At 33.5% G+C, this 24,499-nt stretch overlaps 1 protein-coding gene and 1 non-coding gene across 2 annotated transcripts in view; both read right to left on the bottom strand.

The window, feature by feature from the left end:
• LOC145666486 (fibrillin-2-like) overlaps nt 1-24,499 on the bottom strand; it is a gene marked incomplete in the record, with an annotated part of 450,634 nt that overhangs the window by 100,516 nt on the left and 325,619 nt on the right. Inside the window, 6 exon segments of the mRNA XM_081733749.1 lie at nt 3,738-3,872; nt 6,246-6,359; nt 8,244-8,421; nt 12,883-13,017; nt 14,841-15,034; nt 19,152-19,318. Of these exon segments, the coding sequence (XP_081589875.1) occupies nt 3,738-3,872; nt 6,246-6,359; nt 8,244-8,421; nt 12,883-13,017; nt 14,841-15,034; nt 19,152-19,318 (923 nt within the window).
• Nucleotides 9,578-9,650, bottom strand: TRNAQ-CUG (transfer RNA glutamine (anticodon CUG)). Its single transcript has one exon. It is a non-coding gene; the product is annotated as a tRNA-Gln (tRNA).

Genomic DNA, 24,499 nt, shown 5'->3' on the forward strand with positions numbered 1-24,499 from the left:
AAAAAATGCTTTCTATTTTCTCATAGACAGAATGTGTTGGTTTGTAATAGTGTTGTCCAAATCGATTTTTCGGAAAACCGAAAATCGATTTTTGAAAAAGTTGAAATTTGAAAAAATCGATTTTCGATTTTCAGTTTTCAAAACCGAAATTTTTCGGTTTCGGTTTTTAAAATAGACCTTCGGTTTTCGGTTTTCAAAATTAATTCGTTTTACGTTTTCAAAACCGATTTTCGATTTTGGTTTTCAAAGATTTACGGTTTCAGTTTCCAAAACCAAAATTCGATTTTGTTTTCATTTTTCATTGTGCAAACGTTATTTAAGGTGAATGGGAAACAAAACAGTGAAACGAAATAGGAATAATGTGCTGAAACAGAAATAGTATACTCGCATATTTGGATGTGTTTAATTTGTGCTACAAAGTGGGCATACGATAGGAATGTTCTACAACATACAAAGAAGTATATATATATATATATATATATATATATAAAAGATATGCGTGTTCCTTGCGTGAAAGGCGGCTTGGAGCCTTAACTCTAGTATGTGTGAACCCTGTTTGAGTCTCGAGGTTGGTAAATTAGAACATGATGACTGCAGGTTCCAAACAGTATCTACACCACGATATGTGAAATTGGACATGCATGAAAAGACACTGTCAGAATACGAAGAAAAAAAAAAAAGAAAAAAAAATGTCCAGAAATCTAGTTTGAACACGCGTCACTTTCTTTGATAGTCACATATTTACTCCTACTTCACACCGGGAAATTACAGTTCCTTCCTGTTAGATACTTGTTTCACCATCTGTCGTGCGATGTTGCCCTATCGTCATATTTTTACTGGGATCTAGCACCGAAGCAAGGCCTTGGAAGGTTAAATGTCATAATATTTTCGTTTTCTTTCTACCTCTAGCATCACTCTCCGTTGAGAATACCCGATGTAGATTTACCTACGAATATAAGAGTTTTGTCACTTTACCTGAAAACCTTAATGCTAAGTCAATAATGTACCAACTGAACCGCGACTGCTCAATATTTAATTAGTATGTGTATTATTTTTCTTTATTTAGCAAAGCGCATTAAACGAAAATGATAACTCAAAATTTTTACGCCCCCCTTACTGTCCCCTGAAAGCAGTCCTAGTCACACTGTTTTAAGATTGTTCTGTTCTATGTTTAAAATATGGCAAAATTAATTTTTAAAAATGTCAACTGAAATTTAAGATAACGGTTTGATCACCTCATTTCATGTATTTCCACGTGAACTAAGTCACACAAATGTAGAAGGAATGAATTAGAAACATGTTTCTAGAAAATATATATGTAGTTATTTTACACTCACAGGTATATTGATATTGTGATACAAAATCACAATTCGAAAAATTCGGTTTACCCGAACAAAATTGAATGGTTTTGGCACTTATTACGCCTAAACACATTTGCATTACTAAAAAAATCGCACTCTTTACTGTTCTAGCTAGCGCGTACGCCGTTGGTGTGTGCGGTCGTGTGTTCGATACCCGATGGCGATAACGCGCTGCTGCAAGAAGAAAAAGAAATTTACCTACTTTGTATTTCCTTCGTTGTCTACCATTCATTCTAAATATCCGGAAGTTAGTATTAACCAGTGGTAGAAGTAGGTCAGAACCATAACAATCGGTGATGCAAACGGTGCAATGTACCAGGTCTCCCGTACGAAGGGTTCCCGGCCCACCCCGTAACAACTATTTGAAGCTGATATAATAAATTACTGAATATCTAAATTACTATGTTACTCATTTTGCATACGAGAGATTTGTACGTTTTACAGTTTCATATTAGTAGCAAACAGGATTTGTTCCCCTCCTTCATTGTTAAGATACAAGTAATGTTTACAAAAATAAAAATCATTAAAATATTCAAATAACTAACACAGTTCGCATTGTACAATACGCAATAACTTGCAAATATCTCACTTAGGCTAAGCCCTTGAATGCAAAATAAAAAATGAGTCACTGAAACGATGACGAAGTCAATCATCAATATATCGTAATAAATTATCAGTAGATACATTACACACTTCATTTGTAATGCGTCTTTGTCGACATTGAAAGATGTAGTAGACTGGCTTTTGTTTTAATGTTGTTACCCATTCGTGGCTCTCAGAAGGAGAGAGTTAACCATTGCTGCAGCAAGGTAACCCACAAAACCAATCAAGGAACAACATACATAAAATCAGTTCAAGCGAGTCCATTATTATGGCTTCTGAAAAGATCAAGTTTCAACTTTTATTCTTGAAAATAACTGATTAGGGGGTAGTCCACTGGCCAACTCGTTGATAAGGTCCAAAAATACCTTCCTGCACCGGAGCCCTGAAGAGATTTATTACGGCGCTAAGTATGTTATGCAATGCTCGAAACGGATTGTATGTTCCCGTATAATATATTTTGGCACTACTTCTTTCCATTAATTTTCATACCGGCACCATTCATAGTGAGATCGTGAGATTGTACATGTAAAATTTTTAATTAAACAATACACTTAAACATTTATTTGCAAAATATATAAGCTACAAAACATATAGGCTACCAGCTCTAGCATGTGGCATTTCTCGTTTCGAGCATTAGTTATATAGGGAATGTTTCGAAAACTAGGGGAATAGTAATCTTAAAGAAATCGAAAGAAAGGGAATACCGTTTCTCCTAATTCGAGCGACCAAAATAGTCAGTAGTTGCTGGGTTTTGAAACTGTTTTATTATTTCAAAACCGAAATTCTTTTTCAATTTCTATAACAGATGTTTTTCTCAGAACACGAAAATCAGTTTTAGTTTTCAAAGTTGAAAATCGATTTTCAAACATCTTCAAAAAAACTGAAAACAGAAAATGTCATGAAATGTGAACAGTGTTTGTAAGAGTTATAACGTTAGTAGTTAAAACTACGAGTAAATATTTAAAAAGAGACAATCAATTTACGTACTCTTTTGTTATTTTATATATTGCTTCAAAAATGCTTCACAGTATTTACGATTTTTATCAAATTTAATTGATGAAAAGTTTGACATGAACCTCGTTTATTTCATGATTTCCATACTCTAAAATATTGTTCACGTAGTTACAAGGTAATAACAATGTAACTAACCATCGAATATTATAACAATGACCACTATAAATTGTGTTTATTGCCTAATGAAATATTTTTAAAAAATAAAATTGAACAGTGCTTACAGATTGGTATCAATCGATTCAACATGACGGCACAAAACAATTAAAGGTCTGGATTATATCTCTTCGGATAGCACGTCTGGATTAGAGTCACTTCACTTTTTACTTTTGTCCCCTTCGGGTAGCAAGTCTGGATTAGAGCTACTTCACTTTTTAAGGTGTGGTATTTCTAGAATTTGCCTTACACACTATATACACATCAGTCTATTCAGAATGACCAAATAAATCGTTACAACTTCGGAAAGTAGAATATGACTCTATGACCGAAAGTGGGCAATACCATACTAATTGGCATGTTTCATGTCCTCAATTGATTTTCAGAGTCGAGACATATCTAGTTTTTTGAATCTACGTTATATATTTTCTATGATGTATATACTAGATTATATAATGTAGATCGAGGAAACAGAAACGTCTCAGCTCCGAAAAGAATATTATTCTTTAAAACTTGGGATATGTTTTGGATCAACTTACGTACAAGATGACAGCACATTTTAATATTAAAGTACCTTTATGCTGGGTATATTTTCAATTTACTTACCAACACATGCATTTCCAGCGGGTACAAGTTCGTAATTGGGAGGACACTGACATATGAATTTTCCTTGTGTATTGATGCAAGTGCCATAAAGACATGCTTGGGGACTATCGCATTCATTAATATCCGTACAATTACCTACAAAGAGAAAGGAAAGTGAATAGATTTGGAAACAGAAGTTATTGTTAAACACATGCACTAATGTATCAAATTCCAAATATAATATCCAATATACTTACCTATGAAATGAGACACTAAAATTTTAAAAAGTTTTGAAATGAATTATTAGATTAGCAGCAATATTGTACTTTTCAATGGTGGCCTATAGATTTACAAAGAATTGGTACACCTTATCCTTCTACCTCTTATCCAAATACAGTTTTCCATGTGTGGACCTTTTTTCACTATCTCTTTTAGATGGATATTAAGTAATGGTTATGGGAGACAACATCTTTATGGAATTCCCCTTCCAATTGAACTCTTCTTTCTATTCCACTATTTGCCGCTATTCTAATTTTTACTTGTTGTTTCATATATCTACCTTATGAACCGTCGATCTTTCTATTCTAACTCAACTTCCTTTGGAACTCCGCTCAACACTTCCTGGTTCATTCGATCAAACACCTGTTTTAGATCAATAAGCACCTACACTATCCATTTTTTTTTTTTTTTACATATCTCTTGCTGATTACTACTAATAAACCCATATCATCCCTTACTCCTCCTAAACACAACTGTTCTCCAACTTTTTCATTTGCTCTTCTATACAGGACCGGCCGTAGGCAATTTTCCGTCCCGTGAAATACCATAATTTTCCACCTTCCCCTTCTCCAGAAAGAACAAATCTTAAAAGCCGCGATTTTAAGTATGTTATCCCACCATGAACAACGAATGGAAGGGAAAGTGCACTCAGAAAGGCTTAAACACTACAAATACAATCTCTTTGTATCTATTTTTTCTTTAAATAATAATCTATTTTTTTATGATAGTGAAAGATAAAGCTCACTTACAGAGGAAAGATGGTAAACTCTTACAGAATTCAATATCGAGCTTCAATCTCAATATATCAGTTTGCAATTCCAGTGCAACTAGCTTTTTTATCTTTATTTCTGGATTGCCCTTCTATATTTGTTAAAAATTAAAAAAAAAAAAAAAAAAAAAAAAAAACTTGTTTCCACCTTCAGTGATAAGGAACTAGTTTGTGACAAAGACAATGCTAATTTTCATATCAAAACTTTGATAACTATCTAAATGAAACTAGTATTCACTATTGTTCGAGAATTGAGAGTTCTTGTGTTTGACAACAATCAAGCAAGCCAGGCTGGGATTTGTTTGCCCATTTACTTTAGCACTGTCCATGTGACATTAAACTAATGCGACCTAAACATGATTTATGAATGTAGTATTCCAATAGAAGGTCAGCTTAGTAAATTTAATTACCATGATCATGAAGTCTGTTTCCAACAAGAAATATTTATTTTAAATAATATAGTTATGGTAGATTTTGCTGCCCCTCGAAACCTGCCGCCGCATGCAAATGCACGTTGCACATATAGTAGAGCCAGCCCTGCTTCTATATAGCCTTCTAATTTAATACTGGAAGCATAATTTCTACCGCATCCGATATGGGATGGTTCTCGCACTTTTCTGGATAACAATTTAGCTAACGATGTCACTGTTATCTTAGCCAGACCCCCGAGTCTGCTCGGCCTACGGCCTCCCATTTCTTATCTATCGGCCTTTGCATCAACAGTGAATTTCGTGAACTTTTTCTTCATATTTCCTGAATCTGCCCATCCAGAGGCTACGCCCCCACACACTGTCTTTGTTCGCCTTACGGTCTCGCACCTCTTGAACCCACAATTCTATCGTTTCTTTTCCTATTTCAACTATCTAAAAGATAAGATTTTGTATCCCAAGGAAACGTCCATTTAAATAGCATGGGGATTTCTTCATCCTTCTTTAGACCCCTAAAAAAAAATTAAAAATATTCAATTTTGGCAACTTTCCTGTCCTAGAAGGCTACAATCATGCCAAATTTCATCATTCTAATCCTGCTGAAAGTGCCTAAACATTTTGGAGTATAGAAGATATCCCATATAAATAACATATAAATAACATGAGAAAGATTTTTCAGTTCCCCATAAAACCACTCTACGGTTGGAATTTTTTCTGATGATTCTCTTAGGTAACGTTAACGAAAACGTACAAGCATACCGAATTTCAAGTTTTTATTTAAATTCCAACTACCTAAAACATGAGATTATAGGTCCAAAAAAAAAAGGCCCATTTAAATAACATGGGAAATTCTTCATCCCCTCTTTAGACCCCTTAAAAATTAAAAATATTCACTTTTGGCAATTTTCCTGTAGGTTACTTCCGGAAAGCTACAATCATGCCAAATTTAATCATTGTAACCCTACAAGAAGTGCTCAATAATTTATGTCAGCTCATGTAGTTTTATATATATTTAGGATTAACAACAATAAAAGATAAACCACTTGAACTTACCTCCTGAACCATCCAACTGATAACCTTCATTACACTCACAACGGAACATTCCGAAGATGTTCTCACAACGTCCAAAGACACATAAGTTGCTAAACATTTGACATTCGTTGATATCTGAAATAAAATATTTTTTTTCAATAAATAAAAAATACAATTCTTATTTACCAGAACTTCGCCTAGATAAAATAATTATCTTTATTAATTAACATAATCACATCATAAACTTAATATTATAAAAAAAAAAAGGAGAGAGAGAGAGAGAGAGAGAGAGAGAGAGAGAGAAATTTTTGCGTTTTTCGTGGTAATCTCTAAAACTAAGGGAAGCTATCCAACTCCTCGACGAGTATCGCATTGAAACGTGAACAAGTAGAAGGACATGTTGAAAGATGGAAACATGGTTACTCCGACGATTCGCAACATCATCAAACAGGAAATATAATGATTTTCTCCATAGCCCCTGCATATGTACTCTGGTCATACATGCCTTGGATGGGATATGAATCTGGTATACTGAAGCTTGTTTTCGCATGAAGACAAATGTTGGAAACTCAAGATGATAACAATCGATGGTGATTCTAATCTCTGGTATGTTATTGTTGCGAATCAACGTCAAATGGAACACGATACATGATCGTGAAGAAGTTTACCCGGTGGAGAAAACAGTGCTAAAGCCACAATGCAAAATTAGCTTTCTTTTATTATTATTATTATTATTATTATTATTATTATTATTATTATTATTATTATTATTATTATTATTATTATTATTATTATTATTATTATTATCTTCATCTTCTTGCCTACCTGGTTATCGTGGGGTTGAAGAGTCAAGCCAGCGATTTCAATGTCTCGGCTTGGAATTCCGGCTGAGGTATGGTTATTTGTTAATGTTACAAACTTCATAGCAGTGCTAGAGGACAATCAAGACGGGCCCAAGTCCTTCGTTACTGAACGGACCCAACAATATCTTTGTTGTCTTCTTCCTCTTCTCATGATTATTATTATTATTATTACTAATGATACTACTACTACTACTACTACTACTACTACTACTACTACTACTACTACTACTACTACTACTACTAATAATAATAATAATAATAATAATAATAATAATAGAAAGCCAATTTTGCATTGTGGTTTCAGCACCGTTTTCTTCACCGGGTAAACGTGTTCGTTTGGAACTTACGATCGCGTATCGTGTTCCATTTGACATCGATTCGCATCAATAACGTAGCAGAGATTAGAATCACTATCGACTGTTATCATCTTAAGTTTGCAACATTTGTCTTCATGAGAAAACAAGTTCCAGTGTATCAGATTCAAATCCCATCCAAGGCATGTATGACCAGAGTACGTAACTTGCATGGGCTATGGGGAACGATCATTATAATTCCTGTTCGACGACGTTGCGAATCGTCGGAGTAAACATGTTTTCATCTTTCGATATGTTTTTCTACTTGTGTACATTTCAATGCGATACTCGTCGAGGAGTTGGATAGCTTCCCTTGTTAGATATCTTTTTAACCAATTGACTCTACATTTTTTAATGAAGAGTTACCTATGAGCCGCTGATAATAAAGAAAAATAACGTAAAAGGTAAAGCAAAGGACAGCTTGAATAAATTTTACAACTATGAACATTTCTTTGTCAACAATGGAAGAAAAAACATTGCATCCAGATTGAGATAATAAAAGTGTCAGACAAACCTTCGAATTCTAAAATGATACAAGAAATACTAGATTACTAGTTCAGTTAAGAATTACTTATGAATTTTAAATACCTACGGTGTATATATAAAATTCCAACTATCTTCCAATAAACCTTTATCTATATTTAATTTAGTTCGTTTGCTCAAAATAATAATAATAATAAAAAAAAAGAGTTTGAAGAATTTTCAAATGGAAACTTGGATGAATAGCATTTACAAAATAACTTTATCCAGAAAATATTTACAACAGTAGTATATCATTTTCAGATATTTGTAGTGTTACGTACCAACACAAGCTTGCTCATTCCTTTCGTCTGGATGCATAAATCCCATCTCGCACTCACAGCGGAAGGAACCTGGATAATTGAGGCAATGACCGTTCTCGCAAAGTGTTGGGTCACTCGAGCACTCATCTACATCCTGACACGAATAACCATCTCCTCGGAAGCCAGCATCACATACACACTGAGAAAAGAACACAGTATTGATAACCGTTTTATTCAGACATTTATTTAAATCTCAGGTTACCAGCAACATCTTTGATTTTTAGTTCATTAATTTATATGTATTTTTTGAGAGTTAATATTCCTAATCTACACGTTCCTTCTGTGTAGACATTCTAAAAATTATTTTACTAAGTACAAGTATATACGTAAATATAAACTTAACTATTTTTAATTATAATTTACATGATATTAATAAAACAAAGTCAGTATTACTATGTAACAGACATTTTAAAAAATCATTCAGAACAAAGCCAGAATTATAGTCTATTTAAACAAAAGAAGAATAATATTTTCTTAATCAACTAAATTGAGTATATTTCTAAAATTGCTTTTCTTATTTTGTAAATTACAATTTTAAAGTGGAAAATTATACTGAGTAGCATTGGATTACATTTTACTTTTATAATCACTAGAAATTAAACATACTCAAATATATTCAATGCAATTTTACTCAATTCCAAATGCATAGGATATATTGAGAAAGGATAATAATATAACTTGAACATGTCTAGTGTCATTGTGGTCGATCCGACACCATTATAAAATTAATGAATTTTGTTCCATCTTTCTAATGCCTCTTTATGTTCAAATAAAAAACAACTATTTATGCCGATAAAAAAAATATACATTTGTAATATGATTTTATGATACAGCTAAAAGATATTTACAACCATCATGAAAACATTTAAACGGTATGGTTATGAATGGTACACAGAAAAATCTAAGGGAAGATTATCTTGGTTTCTGTATACGGGCATAAAAAAGACATAACTTAATTATATTGCATCTTTTATGTATATGAAGACTAATATAATATAATATTTTGGTAGAAAAAACAAACTTTTACTTAAATAACTAACACTTTCTGGCAAGAGTAATACGCTTATTTATTAAAACTCAAATATCTTACAATTTGTCAATATATCTTACAATTTGAACAACTTAATATTGTCATTCTCACGCATTCTATGGTTGAGTCTGAGAAAGAAATGAAATGAAATGAAATCTTTGAGTTTTACGTCCCACGATTATTCCGGTTAGACTAAAGGAGACGGTGATAATGAGAAATGAATGAAATAATGGGATGAAGAAAGTGGAAGGAAACAGAGGCCACCTGGCGCGAGCTGGAATCGAACCAGGGACCCTTTACACCAGAGGTGAACGCTCTACCACTGAGCCACCACGGCCCCTGAGTCTGAGAAAGACAACGTTAAGTTGTTGAAACTGTAACACATCATTTGAGTTTTAATATTACTCTTGTCAGAAAGTGTTAGTTATTTATATAATAAGTTGAAGAGTCGTAATTAATACACTTTTATCGTATTTTTATTTTTCTTCAAGCAGAATCAGTTGGTTCCAAGGCTAAAATAAATTATAGCAGAGAGATGTTCAAAGCATGTGGAAGAACATAGCCAGCCTAATCCTTAAATAAGCTGTTAGCATCCATAGGTCAACACACGTGACAAACTTTTCCTTAGATGGTTACAAAGCAAATTAGCTTATTGGTTAGATAGAAACGAAGTGAGTGGAGGGTAATTTTCGGAACTATTCAACGATCAAGTAAGATACCAGAACATAAAGAAGTGATATAGTTGTTGCTGCGGATAACTTTTATGAGAGGAAGTTATGTTTGAAGTGCCAGAAATAATTAGGCAAAGCACACAAGCATTATTCAATGTGCTTTGCTAATACGAAAGCAGATCGTGACTAAATAGTTACAAGATTTTAATTTGTTATAAGAGATGATCCCTATAATTATTTTGTAACGTAACTTAAACTTTCTTATTTGAACTTTGCGCATCCGTTTGTAGTTGAAAGGTGGTTGTAATTGAGAATTTAGTGATATAAATTGCTTGTATAAAAGATGTAAAGTGCAAATTCAATTCTCTAAAGCAGCATTTCTCTATTTTTTTTCAGGTATGGACCTCTTTTATTAGTCAGAATGTTCTGTGGGCGATAAAAAACCCCTACTCCTGTCCCCTTTCATAGCAAGTTTATAATTTTATTCTTTGTTTGAACATATACCAATATATTTATATTTATAAAACAATATTAACTGAAATCTCTTTAATTTTATATTAGTATTAATAGAAGAAAATACATATACTTTTTAATAATTGAAGGTTATCAAGAATATTTTATAATAAATAATATCTCCATATAAATTATTGATATTTGTACAATCTCTACGTTATTAAATAGTATAGCCTATTGTTTATATAACCTACTTGTTTCAGTTCTTTATACACAGAGTATTTCATAACAACGTTTTGGAGATGATTCCTGACACCAAAATAAGATAAAAAGTATAGACGAATTTGGGTGCAGAAACCCGTTATTTCGGAGATATAGGCTGCCGAAAACATAAAAAAATGAACTTTAAAGATCCATAGCTCCAATACTATGGGACCCACCGTAGTCGAGTCAAGACTTCATTTAGGAACTAATATATGTGCTATCCAAAAATACATGTTTCAGAATACTGCGGTACTCGCGCAACAATTTTTAAACAGGGAGTTTGGCTACGGGTATATAATTTGAAGTACTCACCAACTACCTCTACAAAAATTGTTGCTGAAATACCGCAGGATTCTGGAACATAGATATTTGGATAGGACATATACTAGTTCGTAAGTGAAATCTTGACCCGACCATGGTAGGTTCCACAGTATTGGAGCTATGGACCTTTAAATTTAATTTTTTAATGTTTTCGGCAGCCTATAACTCCGAAATGACGGATTTCGCACCCAGGTTGGTCTATACTTTTTGTCTTATCTTGGTGTCAGGAATCATCTCCAAAATGTTGTCGGTGTTGTTTCGAAACGCCCTTCCTTGAGAATCATACTTTGAGAAACGTTGTTCTAAATCATTATGTCAAGTAGATTAGCAATTTGGAAGTTATTCATAAAAGAATTTTAACCACGCGACACCTTGTTTGAGCATGCTAGTACTAATCTGTTCAACTTAAAAAAAAAAAGAAAAAAAAAAAAGAAATTTTGGAAGTTTCTACGAAATGCTTTAAAAGCCACGAAAATAAAATCATTCAAAGAACAAGTCCCTAAATATGATTAATACAACTTCTTTCTCAGTCAGACGAATGATGTTCTGAAAACTGAACGTATAAGTTTTTCAAAAATTCGAACCTCCTTTTCCGTAATTATGATATTAGGTATGGCTTAACTACAGGCAGAAGGAAGTTTTCTTTTCTAGAAAAATAGTATTTGAAGAGCAGCGTTTATTATTATTATTATTATTATTATTATTATTATTATTATTATTATTATTATTATTATTATTATTATTATTATTATTATTATTATTATTATAGTTCGCGCGTCACTTTACGCAGGACAACAAATGACTGTTGAAATAAAGTAACTTCAATTTAGCAGTGAAAACAAAGAAGGAAGAGGAAAATGTTCACAGGGAATTGGGACGTAGAAAGAAAAAAATGTTTAGAAACTGAAGAAGAAACAAGAGAAAAGAATAATTGCTGAATCACGCTTTGAAAGTGAGGAAAATAAATATGAATTTCAAGAAATTAGTCATGAATAGATACATAATATGGAAGTCTGAGAAAGACAAATATGAGCAAAGAAACTTCTTTTCAAGTTTAAGAAGATAATCGTCAGTAGCGAACCACCATATTCTGAAATTTCTACGAAGATAGGTATTAGTACAGAAATATGCCCTTAAAGTACGAGAAAATAATTGCAAGTAGGAATACATTCTGAAAACCTGGGGAAAATATATATTAATACAAAAATATGTTTCTAAAGACTGAGAAAAATAATCATGAGTAGGGATATGAGAAAAATAATTGCAAGTAGGGATACACCTTCTGAAAGTCTGGGAAAATATAAAAATTAATACAAAAATATGTTCCTAAAGTTTCAAGAAAATAATCATATGTAGGGATACATGTTCTGAACTTCTGAGGAAAATAAATATAGATCGAAACTTATATTATAAAAGTTTTAAAACTTGAAGTTACATTGAAGATATCATGGAGCATTATATATTATAAATCTGACAATTCTTAATTGAGCAGCGTTATATCTTGTATGTAACAAATTTGGCAATCTTAATTGAACATTGTATAATACCTTTTTAAAATATTTTTTTGTCTATTGTTATACCTCAATATCTTTCAAGAATAATGATGACTTACTTTCTAACCACTTGCTTTAAAGCAACCAAAAAGGCTATTTACTTATTATATAGCTCATTTTCCTTGAAAATGTAAAACTAATTACAGAAGCTTAGTATATTTTATCTAGTTTTGTTATAATGAAGTTCAATTAATGTTTCATTCTTTCTCCATATTTATAGGCAAAATTAAAACAAACATTCATATTATTTTTGAGTATAACTTAGTAACCAGTAACACAGTAGTGCACGGTTTTATTTCTATGTTTACCTTAAATGATCCTTCTGTATTTATGCATTGCGCATTCTGGTCGCAGCCTCCATTGTTGACAAGACATTCATTAATGTCTCGGCAATGCACTCCATTTCCGGTAAATCCATCCATACAGCGACAGTCATATGAACCCTGAAATTAAAGTAAGGAGGAAAAGACCAAAGTATCAAAGTGCAAAACAAGGGAGGTAATATGTTTACTTCAATTTCACAAATAACTATTCATACCTAGGACAAGTAGTGTCAAGTCTAATAAACCAGAACCAGTGTGCCATATTGTAACATATTATATTTTTTCGAGCTGACGATCGAAGTAATCATTTGGCCTCATGGAATCAAAACATCGACAAATTCCTATTTATTAGTTGCGAAATGTTGTTTTTCTTGTTCGTTTGCATACTTACGATCATACTTATAATAAAACATGAGTGCCATATTTTGAAAAATAAAATGGTACTCTTGTCTTCCTGCTGTAGTATAAAATCTAATTTGTAAGTACATTTTCAGTATGCTTTTTTAAAAAGAAATGTTTCGTATTGTTCTAAAGTAAAATTATTTAACATATTTATGTTTTTCTCCAATTTATTCTAAATTCAATCGTTCTTCATTTGATTTTTAAAATTAATTACTTGAATAGTTTATGTCGTACGCGATCATCAGAAATCACTTGATCTGGAACAGTTCGGCATAGTTGTAGACCCTCAAGATCTTAATAAGTATAAGAAATATAATATTATGGTGTGCCAAGCTTTGATTTGCGGGTTATTGGTCATCAAAGTTTGGATTTATTTTTTGACTAAGTCCCAACCCCAACTTTGATAGTCAATAACTTGGGAAACAAAAATTTGTAACCACAATATGTCACATGCCTGTGAAGATCGTAAAGGTCTATCACCATTTCAACTTTGGTCAAGCGGAGAACTGTGTTTCCCAAGCTATTAACATCAAAATTGGAATTTGGATGTAGTCACATTTTCGCCAAAAAGAAAAACTTACTAATCACAATTTAGACACGATTGATGTAAGTTATCTGATTTTGTTCAAATTTTGCAAGGTGACAGATCTTAACAAGTATAGTGTACATATGAAATGATCTTTGGTTCCCGAGTTACTAGTTATCAAATTTTGGGTTTGGACTTGAGTCTAAAGTCCAAATTTGACGATCAATAACTAGAGAACAAAACGTCTGCACACCATAATATTTAATATGTCTACTACGCTCGTTGAGTCTACCAACATTTCAAATTTAGTCAAATTTTCAAATTTACATTAGTTCCCGAATTTGGCCATCAAATTTGGTGTTTGAACTTAACAAGCATGTTAAAAAAAGTAAATGCAGTGTATACTTATAATAAAAATTAGCCAGACATCAATGAATGACGATTTTTTTCCGCTGTAGAGAACTGAGTAGTCTAAATTTAATTATTTTAATTTTTCTTCTATTTACTATCTATTTAATTTCTCTTCTATTTTTCTTCTATTAGATATCTAAATTGTATCTAATTGTCAATCGTGTCTACAGGAGTATTATATTTTTAGATATTTCAACATCTTTTAACATTATTCAATAAATCTAAAGAAATAAACTTGCTAACAATAATTTGCTGCTCTTAGGTAATACTTTCTTTAATGTGAGCAGTAATATATTTTAAAAAGGAGCATAAATCAGTTCTGTGCTAACAACCAACACGTAGACACTATATTTATAAATACACCACCTTATTATTCGCCTGACAGAACAGAGGAAAACTCTATAAGAAATTTAATTAGAATTATTATTCACTTGATTAGAAATCGGGATTCCTCGATTGTGAAGCACGTAGCCCACGCCCAGTCATAAAATATAAGATGTATATTACGTATAATAAACTATTATATTTTTGTTAACCTCACATAAATTTTACGCAAGGTCCAGATATTTCACATGCATGAAAGAAGTTACAATATTCGACTTACTTGATTATTGATACACTCTGCGTTTATGTCACATGTATATATTCCTAAAAGACATTCATCATCATCGGAGCATCCGGGGCCTTCTTCTGGTTTCACCGAGTATCCGTCTTCACAACGACAAAGGAAAGATCCCAGTGTGTTGTCACATTCTCCATACTCACATATGTTCGGATTTATCATACATTCATCAACGTCTGCAAGAGATACAGGCTGAATAAAAATTGCTTGTCAATATTTCAATTATATAAATCGATATTTATACACTAACCACTAATCGATTTATGTATTTTATTGTCTATTTTCCTTTCACAAAACTAAAACTAACCCTTCTTTTTTCATCCTAATTACACACATAACAAGTATTTTATTTCGAATCTCTGACGCGATAGTTCAAGAAGATAGTGTCGTAGAAGTTGTACTGTTATATGCTATTCCTTCTTTGTGTCGTTGAAAAGAGTAGGAGTAAGTATCAATCAAATATTACTTATAGTCTCTCATAACTTTTTGATCAATCAGCAAGTAGCGTATATTTAGTTAATATATAGATATACAAAAAAAAAAATAAATAAAATATCAATTCAAAAGAAAACTAAAACATTCTCAAATATTATGTTTCATTTATTTAAAACCAGAAATAACAGAAAGGGTGATTTACATAATTACATAGTTTATGTTCATAACCTCCAAGTTTTGTTGGTCAAAGTGTTCGATGCACATAGCTTTTGATTGTTTTCTCAGTTACAGAAAAGATAATATGGGACTGAAATTGTAACAAAGATGTAAAGGAAGGTAAAATTTCTACGTTAAGAGATGTTTTCTCCTTCTAAGTGTAGGTAACATACTGCGTAGAGCTAAACAGCCTTTGTTTACTTAACACTACAACGCAACGAATAATATATCGTATAGTATAGAAGGTCTTAGGTCAAAGTACATGAATACTTTTGCTGGCAAATAGTTTGATTCAGTGAACGAATTGTTTAAGTGTGTGCAGCAGTGTAAATAGAAAAAGAAGTATGTTATAGGGCTATTACTTATAATCTTCTTTCGCACAGGAAGGTAAGAAGGTTTCTTCCCCTCTACCAACCCTTCACCTTTATTGTGGTGACGGAAATAAGTAGAATGAGATACTGCTTCCAGTGTTGATAATTGCGAAAATATATTATTAATAGTCTACTGAACATTTATACGTATAGAAAGTGTATTCCATGCTCATGCTTTCTAGGCTAAAACAGGCAATGGTAAATAAATCAAAATGATCAAAATACTTAGTGAAATGAGAAGCGAAGCGGTAAAAGGGCAAAATCCTAAGTAAACCAAGGTATGCAGTACTATTCTTCACAAAATCCATATAACATGGCCCAGTATTAAAGGAGGAATTCGGAATCAGTCTTAATTTCTTTTAAAAAAAATAGATGAGCATTCTAGAGGGTGCCCGGGAAATAAGGACGAATTTGAATTTCGCACCATTTTGTCATATGACGGTTGGTAGCCATGGTTTTACCATGTTTGTTATCCTCTATTCTTCTGATTAGTAGCCTGTTTGGTGAGCATTGTTGGTTGGTGTTTATTTCGGCATGGAGCGTTTGACAACAAAGCAACGCATCCAAGTGATTAAAAGTTATTACAAAAACAAGGAAAGTCCCACGTCAACCGTTCGAGATTTGCGTGTGATGCTTGGACGCAATGTTACTCCTACTGAATCATCAGTTCGGAAATTGGTCCTGAAGTTTGAGACCACGGGGTCAGTGTTAAATGTTAAGCAAACTGGATGACCGCGAGGAGTGATTGGGCCCTACTTTTTTGAAGACGATGAGGGAGCTGGCGTCACTGTGAACGGCGACCGTTACAGACACATGCTTTCAGATTGGTTTTTCCCAGTTTTGGATGAAATGGAAATTGAAAATGACGATTTTTGGTTTCAGCAAGATGGTGCGACCTGAAACATCCCGTGAAACAATTGGTCTGCTGAATGAAAAGTTTCCTCAAAAAATTATCTCTTTGCGAGGAAATCAGGAATGGCCTGCCAGATCATGCGATCTTACCCCTTGTGACTTTTTTTTTTTTTTTTTGGTGAGGATTTGTGAAATCTAAAGTGTACGTGAACAAACCACAGACAATACAACAACTGAAGGATGAAATTAAGAGAGTTATTAACGGCATCATACCAGATGTTTGTGAACGCGTCATCGCAAATTTCAATGGACGCATTGCTCATTGCCGTGCAGCCTTGGGTGGTCATATGCCGGATACAATTTTTCATACATAAATGTGAGAAAATTACCTAATGTGTATGTATACATAAATAGGAGAAGTTATTCAATGTGTTTATAATTTTTTTTCAATATATATTATATTATATTAGTTTTATAGCACTTTAATATTCGTCCCTATTTTCCGGACACCCTCTATATATCATTTTACAAGTCTGTTCTCTGAAAAGGTATTCCTCCTACTGAAGATTACGTACCTACTCCTCTTGCTTATAGAAGTATTATGTACTTAATTTTCTAAATCTAGTCAATAGCAAACTGAAAACAATAAAAAGAGTGTGATGCGGTATGCAATGAAAGAAAGAGTAGAATTTTCACAATTGACATGTATTCTTCTTCACAAATAAACATCTTATGCCCTGGACCATATCAGTACAAAAAACAAAATTTAACAATGAAAAAAACAGATAATCAGAATAAACAAAAAGATTAAAAACAGGAAAAGGAATATTTATACATCAGCTGATTTCGTGAGATCAGCAAAAAAGACGGTTCAACAAAATACCATTTACAGTAAAACCTGCCTTCAACGGACCCTTTATTAAACGGAAAACTGTCTTAAACGGAAATATTTCACGGTCCCATGAATTTTGGAGTAAAAAATGTGTAAAAGTCCCTTCATTAAGCGGAAACTGTGTTACGCGGACAACGGAAAGCAAAAATAAACCTAATAACGGAAAATTCTGAGTTCCGGACTACAGCGTTTAGAAAATTTTTAGACATTGTATGAGGGGAAAACATATATATTACACTTCTTCGTTCTTTTGTTAAACCTTCTGAACAATTTACCTTAGGAAATAATGACTGATTTACTTAGTGTAGTTTCTCAGGCTACAGGTATGCGAACAGTCAAGCAGCCAAGCTGCAATGCATACAGAAAACCCTGTGTGACTATTGGAAAAATACAGTAAAGTGTACATAGCATATTTTGTGTTCATTTTAAGTTTTGTGTGTGTCTGTGTGTATTAGTTAGTAGAAGAAAGAAGTACTGTAAGTGAACAAGCTACGTACAGCAACATGTTTTCCCAGTATGTCCGTTATAAGCATGTATTTTCTTAAAAGAAAGGTCTACCTCTATTAAACGGAAATCTGACTTTAACGGAAATTTTTGCTAGTCCCACTCCATTCCGCTAAAGACAGGTTTCACTGTACAATGAAAAAAGTGATTCATTGCTCATTATTGTGGATTGAATATGTCCAAAAACTGGGTTAAAAGTTCTTGCCATACACTCGTAACATTGTTATACTTCTACAAGATAGTTCTTATTTAACAAAGCATATAAAAAATAAAAGCTTGGTTCGTAATTTCAAAGAGCCTTCTTATTTGTTTTTACTGAATTTTATGCTTAATTTTCAGTGGCAATACTGTAATCTTCGAGGTTTCGGTATGATACGTCAAATTCTTCATATAGCTATGATTTCTTATGCCAATAATAATTAATATTACAAAATACATTTAATTTATTCTTTCGTGACTCTCTTTGCTACTTATATAAGCTGAAGCAGACTTCACACTCAACAATTTCGCACAGCATGATAGTCAAAAATCTGTAACTTGAGAATCGTGATGAGTAATGACCTTGAGATTCTTTTAAAAGAAAATTTAATTATTTCTTCATATTCTGTATGTTGAATATAAACATATGCGTTTCTTTAATAATCAAAAATCGATCATATACAGGTCATCTACCTTAATCTACCAATAACCGATCTACCTTAACCACCTAATAATCTCAAATTGAAGCATTCCTCCGAATAACGCTGTATAGCATATTTTGGACTTTCATGAGTTACCAAGGGAATCATGTTGTACAGAACATGACAGCATATATTGAAAAACTCGTTTCTCCATTGCTCAAGATATGGCACTAGTTCACTCGCAAACTCTGAGCAGAGCACTGCTGTACAATGGAAGCATATTACAGTTTTCATCGTTTTCCTCGGCTTCACTTAAATGTACCGGAATGTTATTCGGGGGAATACTTCAATTCAATGATATAATGAAAATGTACGGACGTTGCGTCGATCTAACGTTACTTACCCACACATGATGTACCATCAGGACCTGTTAACAATCCTCCACTGCAAATGCATGAATAGCTACCAGGTGTATTGGTACATTTTCCTCCGTTACAAATTCGTGGATTTTCTTTACATTCATCTACATCTGCACAACTTCTTCCATCCAAAAGTAACATATATCCGGTGCTAGAAAAAGAAATACTCATTTCTATTTAGGAGAATTCTCAATATAAAAGAATTAAATACAAGTATTACACAAATTTAATCTAAGACTTGAAAGTTAAATCTCCATTCATTAAATCTCTATAGATTTTGAACTTGGAGTATTAGACAGAATTTCTTCCTCTGATTGTGTAAATTTATTGAAGACATTCATTTCAACCATTACCATGAGATTGTAATAAATTTCTCTTTTTTTTAAAAAAAAAAGAAAGAAAGAAAGAAAGAAAGAAAGAAGACAATATAGCAGGAAATGAAAAACACTATTGAATTCGAAAAACATAGTGGCCCAATACTTATAAAATACTCTGTACTAAACAAATCAGTTTCAATTGTTCATAATTTGCAATTTAGATCTATTGATAATATTGTATGTTACAGATCAGTCACGGATTAATGTTTATTAACTTGTAAGAAGTTTGGTTTACCAAAACTCTCTATAGAGGGTGTTTCAAAACAACACCGACAATATTTGGAAGGTGATTCCTGACACCAAGATAAAACAAAAAGTAATATCAACTTGAGTGCCCAAATACTTCCTTTCGGGTTATAGGCTGCCGAAAACATGAAAAAATGAAGTTTAAAGATCCATAACTCCAAAACTATGAGACCTACCGTAGTTGGGTCAAGACTTTACTTAGGAACTAATATGTGCCCTATCCAAAAGTACATGTTTCAGAATCCTAAGGTACTTATGCAACAATTTTCATAGAGCCAGTTTGGCTATGGACACATAATTTGAAGTACTCACCAACTACTTCTATAAAAATTGTTGCGGAAGTACCGCAGATTCTGAAACTTGAATATTTGGATAGGTCACATACTAGTTCCTAAGTAAAATCTTGACCAGACTACGATAGGTCCGATTGTTTTGAAGCTACGGACCTTTGAATTTCATCTTTTTCATGTTTTCGTCAATCTATAACTCCGAAAGGAAGCATTTGTGCACCCAGGTTTGTCTATACTTTTTGTCTTATCTTGTGTCAGGAATCACCTCCAAAACGTTGTCGGAGTTGTTTTGAAACACCCTGTATATTTGCCCTGTCTGTTCGTGTACTCGACCGCAACTACCGTACTTGATGAATCACCATTAATTTTGGTCAGGATGTAGGTCAAAAGCTAGAAATAGAATTACTTGATGGAAGTGATGATCAAACCACAAGTGGTAGAAATTAGCCATTTCCATTTTTAACGTAATCACTATAGAGCAGGGTTTCTCAACTTGGAGGTCGAGACAACTAGGTGGGTTGCGAGAGGGCTTCATGGGGGTCGCGAAGATAAGCGGAAGAGATAAATGTAATTAGAATCTAATACCGGAAAATATTTTTAAATATTATTTTGAATTTTGTTCTGATAGGCATATTTTTATTTTTATATATACTGTTAAGAACAACAACAAAAAATAAGTTTGCTAAACATTTTGCAACAGGTGCAGAGTTGTTTAAAAATCAATTGAAATGAAAGAGGTACGATGAAACTAATGAGAACTGCATATTGAATTACCAGAAAAATACAAATGCGAAAAAACCTGCATATTGAAATACAATTAAAATTGAAAGCCGATGAGATAGATACTTGAGCATGGTGTGATTTCACTAGTGCAGCAATGTCCGGTTCAATCTTCGTGACGCACATTATCAAGCCATATTCATCTGTTAAGTGATTTCTTGTCTGTGTTTTAATGCTTACCATGGGGGAAATACCACTTTCGCACAGGTACGATGTAACAAATGGAATTATTACTTTTAAAGTAGCAGATACCATACATGATGATGAGATATATCTTTTCTCCTCATCAGCCAGAACTTATCCAAGTCTTCATTACAGAAAACCAGTTGCAAGGACTTATCGCACGATAATTCTATTAGTTGGTCAAGAAGTTGTGGGCTTAGACCAGCTACTTTGACGGCCTCTTCAATGAAAGGGTTTAATATCCATCTTGAACCAGCACTTTCATCGTAGGGACTATGCTATTACTGTATCCACTACATAGAAAAATGTATTCTACTATTATAGAAATAGATGGATATCGTGTGAGATCCCCGTAATAGATATATTGAAAACCCCAAACAAGATTATTACAAACCAGAAATTATAAGGGAGGTCTCTGGCAAGAAGATTTGATAAAATGGGGGTCGTGATAGGAATTAGGTTGAGAACCACTGCTATAGACTAAAACGGTAATAGATAGCGAGAAGCCATTTCCTGCCACCGGTTAAGCGTCCCAAGATATATTCCATCTTTATCCTAATTTTTCTATTAAAATTGCATGTAATAGAAATTCACTGAACTTCTGGTTTTAATATTAATCTACATAGAGCAAAAATGATAAAAGATAGTGAGAATCTTTTTTTCTTTTGAAATCGATTTAGTACTCTGAAAATATGTACACCTTGTCTCAAAAAGGTTGAGCGCATTCTTTATTGGTGTTTTGAGGCAAAAAATTTCAAAGTCCAACTTCGGGTATCTTCGGGAAATAGTAAACCAGGTTCGAACCTCCAAGCCAGCTTTTGCAATCGGGAAAAAGTTTGCAGATGTGTTTTTCTTCTTTTAAATATAATAAGACTTGTTACCAAGTGTAGAAAAAAGCAACATTGATTGAAATATTTAATGATACAATATTTCGAAACTTTGTATTAATGTCAGCAAATGTTTGTTTGTCATTTAGCTCTCCATACGTGATGGAACATTTAGATACGTAAACGAATCTTTCCATATGTAAAAGAATGCTCAAAGTTAATACATAGAATATAATTATCACCTGAGTACTAAAATAAAAGTCAAAGTAGAACAGAAACAGCGTTTGTAGTGGATATGAATGTCATAATTGTCTTGAGAATATTTATACATCGCTAAAAGTACCTTAGCAGAAGTCCTTGTGTTAGCTCACTGGTAAGTTGTCGGACCTTAAATCATAAGGTTATGAGTTCGAATCTTATCTGGGTCAATGCCTTTTTTAAAAATTATATTTTCCGCAATGCATGAAAAATTATATAAAATAATTACATTAAAATATATCAGTTGTATATATATAACATAATCATTGCAGAATGTAGTAATTATTATGTTTAAAATATAAAATCTGAGATAATTTTCACAGTAGGTCGGTATTATATATGAGAATGTTAAATGCAAGTTAGGAAAATCGTTAAATAGCAATAAATAAATTATGTAGTGTATTTATTTGCAGCTATCTGTCATACAGATGTAACTTCTCAATATTCTCAATACAGCATGTCATTTACATTCGTGAAATACAGTATATTCCTACGAATATAGAAAGTGTGTAAACAGAGTATCCAAAGTCGGATCCTGCTTCAAGACACATAACTTTTCCCGATCCCCTTAACGTCACGGGAAGAAACACAAATTCTCTTTAGAACGGAATATCGTTACTTAGAGTCTTATTCGAATACGTTGAATATGCTTTTGGATATTCATTTCTCTCTCTCTCTCTCTTTCGCTTTGTTTATGTGTTGCGGAATATCCTAAGTTGAATACAACATTTACAAAGTATATGACCATCAGTGTAATGGAATACCGGAAATTGAAAGTCGTGTTTCTTCAGGTTGGATTTGCGTGTTCATGTTAGCTCACTGGTAGAGTACGGGCTTGTTAATGAGGTCGTCTTGAGTTCAAAGCCTGCAGAGAATTATCTTTTTTTTATAGTAGAATTGCATAGAAATCGGATTCAAGGAGTGGTTTATTTCTAGAAATATTTTCAGAAGCGTTTAGGTAGCCCTGAAAAGGACTGTTTTCGGGAGTTAAGGCGGGGACATTAATATTGTGTCCAATACTTATTTTATTTATTTAAATCCGCTGACTCCAACAAGAGAATCCCAATTACAGGAGTCTTACATAAAATATTACATCTATGTTATCAATTTAAAACAAACACTAGAATAAAAAAAAATCACCCTTCTGAATTTATTACACGCCCTATTCTTCTGGGCATGGAATCTATTAAATGGGTGACAAATTTATCTCCTTCCCCTACCTCCAGCTATGCTTCGGAAACAAGATGCCACAGGTCATCTTGGGTTCTGGTGGATCTGCCTCAGGCCAACTATCCCTTAGAGTACTCTTCACTTCTGCCCACATATTTTCCACGAGATTGAGGTCTGCTCCACGAGGCGGCCAGTCAATTAAATCAATCTCAGGCTGCCCTGCGAACCATTCCTGAACCACACGGGAAGTATGTATTGGCGACTGGTCTTGCTGGAACTGAATAACACCATCAGGCTGAAATACTCGTACAGATGGCACCATGATATTACTCATAATATATAAGTACTGAGCACTGTCCAGGTGTCCTTCAATTCTGTGAAGCTGTTCTGCTCCGCGCCTGAAAATCCAACCCCAACATGAAATAGATACATGGCCACTGCGATTTCAAGCAGCAACACATCCAGGGTCATATCGGGTGCCTCTCGGGCGATACACAAAACGGCGTCCCTCATTTGATGTTGTGAATATGGATTCATCTGAGAAAACTACGTTTTCCCAATTGCGACCCACATTCGCCTGTGCAAACGCGAGACGGTAAATTTTGTGGTCGTCTGAGAGTTTTTCCTTCACGGCAGCAACACAGCCACGTAACCCGGCATGACGAATCCTTCGCAGAGCTGTATGCTTACTACCAGGAAAAAGAGAAGCTTCCCTTAGCTGTCTGGACGTCCTTAGTGGGTCTAGCCGGGCTTCGTTTACTAATCTCGCATCTTCGGCTTCGGTTGACACATGCGGACAACCAGAAGATCGTAAATTACCAGTTTGACGTGTAGGACCATATTTCCGAATCCATCGCTTTCCTGTAGAGGCCGGGACACCTACTCGCCTGCTAGCTGCAGTTGCAGAATAGCCTTCCAACTCCCATAAAGTAATTACTGCTGTACGTCTATCCATAGTTACCAATGTTCTGAGCTGTGAGCAGAAAGCAATAGGTAAAAGCTAGTACCTGACACGTGGTTGGTTAATTGCACGACACGCCTATTGTGGGGAACGACTTGGTCAACGACTCGCGAAAGAAATCTGAAAGTGGTGCGCCGTAATAATAATATTAAAAACAGTTTTTATAAAGGAGTATTAATACATACGAAAAGCTGTTTAAAGAATGAATTGTTATACTGACTTTACACGTATAAAAACATA

The sequence above is a fragment of the Thermobia domestica genome, chromosome 12, assembly GCF_964235325.1.
Source record: "Thermobia domestica chromosome 12, izTheDome1.hap1.1, whole genome shotgun sequence".
NCBI classification, from domain to species: Eukaryota; Metazoa; Arthropoda; class Insecta; order Zygentoma; family Lepismatidae; genus Thermobia; species Thermobia domestica.